Source organism: Salvia miltiorrhiza, chromosome 3 (assembly GCF_028751815.1).
Source record: "Salvia miltiorrhiza cultivar Shanhuang (shh) chromosome 3, IMPLAD_Smil_shh, whole genome shotgun sequence".
Classification (NCBI taxonomy): domain Eukaryota; kingdom Viridiplantae; phylum Streptophyta; class Magnoliopsida; order Lamiales; family Lamiaceae; genus Salvia; species Salvia miltiorrhiza.
The window spans coordinates 10968738-10975378 of record NC_080389.1 but is presented as its reverse complement, the minus strand read 5'-3'; the positions used below and the strand labels follow the sequence as shown (position 1 = coordinate 10975378).

Sequence of the window (6641 nt, the reverse complement as noted above, 5' to 3'; positions counted from 1 at the left end):
GTGATATATACATGTATATTTTTTTATTTATTTTTTTGAGGAAATATGTATTTGTTTTACGTGTAAAAATGCAATTAGTTTTTATGATATGCAAATATGTGTCTATTTTTATACATTTAAATTTATATTTTTATACATTTAAATTTATATTTTTCACATGCAAAAAATGCGGCAGTTTTTGCTAAATGAATGCTTGTAATTCGTGTTTTTTTTTTTCTTCTTCTTTTTCTTAAACGTAGTAATTTTTAACTAAAATTAAGTTAAGGGATCGTTAATGATCAAATTTGTAACCGTTTTCAAATATTTTAACTACTCCTAGGAAAAACCGCGGTTTTTGGAACACCTAGGAAAAATCGCGGTTTTTTCATAAAATCGAAATAAATTGATTTTTGAGTATTTTGTGTTTTTACTTAAATATCCTTCCTAAATTTACTCTAAGATTTTTCGGTTATGATTTTATCCAACTTTTAAGTTTTTTATTTTTCCTTAATTATAGGTTTTCTTGTTACCTTATTTATTCCTAAATTAACTCTAATATTTTTGGTCATGATTTTATGGAGGCGGCGGATGGAGCTTTTGTGGTCGAGCTCCGTTGGTTGCCCGTTGAGGTTCCTTGGTCGAGGTTTTTGGTTTCACCAGCTGGACTTTTGTTGTGGTTTTTCATGCGTTAAAGTCTTGCTGTGGCCTTTTCTGTTTTTGTGGGTTTTACTACTCTTTTCTCTTGGAGGTTTTCAGTAGTAGAGGTGTCAGGATTAACTTAGGGGCGATGGTTAGGCCGGAGTTCCGGAAGTTAATCCACCCTTGGCTGCTTCTTTTTTTGTTGTCGTGTGGTCTTTAGACGGGTACTCTTTTTTCTTGCTAAGGTTTTTCCCACAGGGTTTTCCTTAGCAAGGTTTTAATGAGGCTCGGCCCTTAGTCTGCTCGTTTGTGCTTTCAAGGGTGGTTTTAGGTTTTTCTTTTTAATATAATCGCCATTTGATTAATTTATCTAGCTTTTAAGTTTTTTATTTTTCCTTAATTATAGGTTTTTTTGTTGCCTTATTTATCTGTTTTTTATTTTCAAAAATTTTATAAATCGTATAATAATTCAAATTTTATATGATTTTTAATTGCTGATTTTTTTATTTGTTTCAAGATATTATTATTTATTTTTCGAAATTAAATTTGTTTTTTGAAATTGATATTTTTTTTAAATTAATATTTTTGGTTTTTGAAGAGTAAATTATTTATTTATTTTTTTCTAAAATTATGTTTTATTAATTTGTTTCCACATATTTAGGGATTCTCTTAAAAATAATCATAGATTTGTTTCCAGATTTTTTTTTGTTTCTGAATTTTTTTTATTTGAAAATTATGTAAGGTTTTTCCGAACTTTTTTTTCAAAAATTATGTTATTTTTATTTGTTTCCATTAATTTAGAGATTCTCCTAAAATAATCCTAGATTTGATTCCACTAATTTAGAGATTTTCATTCTCCAAAGATTAATCCTAGATTTTTTTCGAAATTAATATTTTTGTTTTTTGAAGAGTAAATTATTTATATTTTTTCCAAAATTATGTTTTATTAATTTGTTTCCACATATTTAGGGATTCTCTTAAAAATAATCATAGATTTGTTTCCAATTTTTTTTTATTGTTTCTGAAATAATATTTATTTTTCTAAAATTTATTTATTTTATTCGAAAATTACGTAAGTTTTTTCCTAAAATTATGTTATTTTTATTTGTTTCCACTAATTTAGAGATTCTCCTAAAATAATCCTAGATTTGATTCCATTAATTTAGAGATTTTCATTATCCAAAGATTAATCCTAGATTTGATTCCACTAATTTAGAGATTCTCCTAAAATAATCCTAGATTTATTTCCACATATAGTTTATTTTCCGAATTTTATGTTATTTTTTTTTATTTTTACTAGAACTTCTTTTTGATCTCAACCTGAAGACAATGACTCTTTGTCCAGACTCTGATTATGTTTTTCTGTCTTCTCCTTGTTCCATTTTAGAACTGTTTCGTTCTTAACACTAAGTACAAGTTTTTAGGTTCTATTGTTAAGGGGGAACTGTTTTCACCCCAGTTTTAGAACTTGTGCTGTGAGTTCAGTCTTTTTAATTTGTTGTCTAGAACTGCTGTATGGTTTTGGCATCATCAAAAAGGGGAAAATTGTTGGGAACCTTGTGGAATATCCTAATCCTTGTTTTGATGATACCAAAATTCATAGGTCGTAATTGTAATAGACTAGAACAGTTTTGAACTCAAGTGTTAGAGTTCGTTTCTAGTTTAGCTTGCGGTTCTGAAGATTGAAGACTGAAGACTGAAGAATGAAGGACTGAAGACTGAAGATACCAACTGAAGTATCAGTTGAAGAATCAGTTAGGAACTGATTACTTAATGCGTGCCACATACTGATACTAAAGTCAAGTATCAGTTGAATATTCTTCCTCGGACTGATCTTCCAACGTTCAAAGGAAGCCACGTACTCACAAAGTACAGCCGCATTAAATGCAGAGATCTCAGGATCTCCTTATCTCTGCAGAGGTCATTCCTATTTGGTGGGTACTTTATCAGAGACGTCACATCTCCTGTCCCTCGAGAGAGCCGTTTCCACCAGACAAGGAACCTCGAAGATTGAAGCCTCAGCCCAAATTTGAATTGCTCTCCAACGGAAGAAATCTTGAGGACGCACTACAAGAAAAATGCTAATAGACAACATGCGAAGCGTGTCATCTATTTGAAAATCGCATGTCTTGTATGTAGGTGTAGTCTATTTGAGGGCGCTAATAGACAACATGCGCATGCGCGTTGTCTATCAGCTAATAGACAACATGCACATGGCCGTTGTCTATCAGCTAATAGACAACAAGCGCGTGCGCGTCGTCTATCAGCTAATAGACGACGTGCATGCGCATGTTGTCTATTAGCTGATACACAACGCGCATGCGCATGTTGTCTATAAGCTGATAGACAACGCGTTGTCTATAAGCTGATAGACAACGCGCATGCGTTCGTCGTCTATTTGTTGAATTTTTTAATTTTTTATTTTAATTTTGCAATTATACTTAAATTTCAAATAAATATTTTATTAAATCTAAAAAATCATAATAAATAATTTTAAATATATACACGAATAATAAAAATATCATTCATTAATTTCAAATATTCTTTATCATCCTACATTGAAAAAGTATCCATCAAACCCAATACAATATTGGAATAAACATTCGTCAGCTCATTGAAGTTATGTCTATAAGTGGAGGGCCATATTATGTATTCTACACATTTCTTCCAAAATTATGTTTGCTGCCTTTGCTCTCAATTTTAGTGGTGTGAGCTCCTTTCTAGCATCCTGATCCATAGACTGCAAAACTGAAACAAATCAACGAGCTTTGTTATACATCTAGCAAACAAACCTAAAGCATGAGTGCATGAGCAAATCACTTTGGTAATTAAAGAATAGATTCAACCCCCATTTGCATCTAGCAAACGCCGTCAGTTTCATGCATATCATAAATTACCTAAATTCCTACTTATGCCTTGCAATCTGAGATCAGCCTCTAAACTTAAAAGCGAACTTTTTGGGCTTTATTTCTGCAAACCTCAGGATTAGAAAATTTTCAGGTTACTCATTTTTAATAGAATCATCCAGAAAAGAATTCAAGGGTTTCAAAAGGCAGGACTGGAGTAGGCAAGCCATGGCAATCCCAACCAGGCACATAACTGACTTGGAAATTCTGAAGAAGCTGAAAAATTAACAAAAGGAATAAAAGAGGAGTAAGTTTGTTAGGCACATAAATTTCAAGCACAAGTGGTACACACAGTCATATAAATGCCTACAAGCATTCATGAAACGAAAGTATACAGTGTTCAAGAAAATCCCAAAAAACTCTCGCTGTTTTGTTCATGAGCATCAACTTAAAAAGAAAAAGAGTATCCAGAATTACCTTATAGCGGTTGATAATATCCTTCAAAATCTTATTCAAGGCATGTCCCATATGTAAATCCCCATTTGCATAAGGAGGCCCGTCATGGAGCACAAAGCTTCCCTGTTGAGATAATTAGTATCAGCCAGAGTTTTTACTTACTAGAGATCCAGATCATCCAATGGGCAAGAGTAAGATGCAATAAAGAAAGATGCAGGGGAAGTTACCCCAGTATTCCTGCTGGAAACCCTCTGGGATAATCAACTTCTGCAAGCAATCAGGTAGAAGATGTTTGTGGAAAATCAACTTCTGCAATTAGACTCTATGGGATAATCAGGTTGAAGATGTTTGTGGAAAATCAATAAAACAAGCTCGAGCAGTACTATTATGAATCGAACCATAAAACAGAGAAGCTTACAGCTTGGGGTGGTGAGCTTAAGAGTTCTGAAGCAAATGTCATAGAGTCCTTCATTATCCAACACCATACACTCATCAGCATTCTCAACAAGCTGGTGAACAGAAAGGGTAGCATTATAGGGCTCAACAACAGTGTCTGAGACCTTAGGCGAGGGAAAGACCGAGAAAGTAAGCATCATCCTGTCAGGATACTCCTCCCTGATTTTAGAAATTAGAAGAGTTCCCATTCCAGATCCAGTTCCGCCTCCTAGAGAGTGGCAAACCTGAAAACCTGAAACATAAAACAAATAGCTGGTAATCAAACCAGTATTCAGAGGAAACATTAATCATCTTCTGCAGTACTTCAAAATAGATAAATTATCTTTTTCATTGACTAAGGGTTATTTCATTCTTCATTCTTGACTGTATGGGATAAGCGCCGCAGCTACTATTCTGCCATCTTCGTTCAATATATTGCAAGTAGAGGCTGCATTTCTCTACAATACACCAAAAACAACAATAAACTATCATTCCAACCAATGTTTTCAGTAACCACGAAAAGTTTGATTAAGAAACCATGACCACAGTTTGATTAAAAGTCACATAATTCAAGATGTGTGGAATTGGACTAGGTTAAACGATGATCAAGTCGATTAAACTCATCCCTACTGGATCGATCAAGTAAGAGGAAAGACTCTTGGGAAACTGAGAATCAAGCCTACAATATATAGCATGCAATGACAATCAAGGAATTAAAACATATAATTTTTTCACCAAGTCAAGCAAAATACATGTTTTGTGATGAGAGAGAGGTATAAGGAACTTACAGAGTCAACTACTTCTAGTTTCATGCCAGTTGAACGAATGAAGCTACGAAGTTCAGGATTTACCGGTTGAATATACCTCCCACAGCTAAGAACTAAGATTTCTGAGGTCACCACAGTCTGGATTCAGCTATTGACAAAAATAACATAAAGTGACAGAAACAGTGTATACATCTAGCTCTGAAATCTTCTTATTTGTATTAGATGCTACACCACATGCACAACATGAGTTCAAAACATAAACAAAGAAGTACGAGTACTTCCTGAAATTTAGCCAATTACAATTTATTCAGAAGTATTACTTAGTTAACCAAGCCAAAACAAATACAGGTAAAGAAAAAAATCAAAATTTACAGAAACACCGAGTCAAGTATAATCTAACGAGGATAGTTTTGCAATTCCTGCATAGGTTAAATCGTTATTTAAATCTAACAAACCAATCACGTTATTTAAACGTTTCACAGCAGAAATTGAAGAATGCAGTAGTGTGTGTGTGGCTGACTCTCGGTTCAAATCCTCTCTTTTCCAAGACTCTCGGTTCTTCAAAATTCTCAAACAAAAACCTTAGCAAATGTAGAGACAAATTGAAGAACTTAACAAAAACCTTAGCAAATTGAAGTGCAGAGACAAAGTGAAGAAATTATAGGTATCACAACTACATTAGCAAATTAAAAAACAAAGAATACTCAAAACCACTTAACCTAATAAGCTGCTCCGTTTGGTGCTGTCGAAAATGGTGTACCTGGTGATAGCGTAGACAATGAGGCGGAGGTGCAGTCGAGCGACGAGGGGGGTGAGGCGTCAGGATTTAGAGATCTCAATGGGTGGCAGCAATCGATGGCGAGTCGAGGCGCAGCAATCGACAGTGCGGCGAGGCGAGGAGTAGCAATACGCGGCGCAGCGAGGAGAGGCGCAGCAGCGCGGCGAGGCTAGGCGCTGCAATCGACGGCGACGGCGAGGCCAGGCGCAGCAGTGGATAGACGGTGGGGAGGCGGGACGAGTTGCTGGACGGCGGTGAGTGGAGCGTTGGAAACGAAATTCCCAGATCTGATACCAAAAGGCATCATCACATTACACGGTGAGATGGAGAAAGAGAGAGAGATAGCGAGAGGCAGAGAGAGATCTAGGGCAAAGAGAGATCGAGAGCAAAGGAGATCGAGTGTGAGAGATGGAGAGAGAGATAGGGGGTTTACCTGAGATGGTCTATGGTGAGCATGCAGAAAATACACACAGATACACCAACAAAATCCTGCATTCTGCCATTTACATACAACACTCTCTGCAAACATTTGTGCTCAGTTCTTGATCCTATTTAGTTCGCCGGAGCTCGCCGGATTGTGGTGCTACATCCGACGAGACGTAGTCGTTTTACCTTTGGGGAAGATACGCCAAACCGAAGAGCACTACCGGGGCGATAATCTTCTTGCGGGAAGAGATTCATCTCGACTCGACTTTGTTTATACGTATAATTTATTTATACAGTGTATTTCAGTTGTATCAA

The 6641-nt window shown here is 35.5% G+C and overlaps 1 protein-coding gene across 11 annotated transcripts; it reads right to left on the bottom strand.

Moving 5' to 3' along the window:
• Window positions 1-3120: 3120 nt before the first annotated feature.
• LOC131017609 (tubulin beta-1 chain-like) lies at window positions 3121-6320 on the bottom strand. Of its 11 annotated transcripts, none has more exons than XR_009099667.1 (6): window positions 5883-6219; window positions 5144-5270; window positions 4339-4813; window positions 4148-4229; window positions 3942-4043; window positions 3678-3740 (listed from the first exon to the last, which is right to left on the bottom strand). XR_009099667.1 is itself a non-coding variant. In XM_057946421.1 (3 exons), exons 2-3 carry the CDS (start codon window positions 4658-4660, stop codon window positions 3245-3247), a joined length of 444 nt encoding a protein of 147 aa, XP_057802404.1. In that variant the 5' UTR covers window positions 4661-4813; window positions 5144-6320; the 3' UTR covers window positions 3121-3244. The 11 variants fall into 11 exon arrangements, 2 of the variants coding, with proteins under 2 accessions (XP_057802404.1, XP_057802405.1); XR_009099666.1 differs by having other exon boundaries at window positions 5144-5244; window positions 5883-6214; XR_009099668.1 differs by lacking the exon at window positions 3678-3740 and adding an exon at window positions 3121-3366 and having other exon boundaries at window positions 5144-6211.
• Between the last annotated feature and the right edge of the window lie 321 nt (window positions 6321-6641).

Coding starts and splice junctions, on each gene's coding strand:
- LOC131017609 (XM_057946421.1), bottom strand. CDS start 4,660: ATGTTTCCTCTGAATACTGGTTTGATTACCAGCTATTTGTTTTATGTT. Junction 3,367..4,338: donor TAAGCTCACCACCCCAAGCT/GTAAGCTTCTCT, acceptor GATTTGTTTCAG/TTTTGCAGTCTATGGATCAG.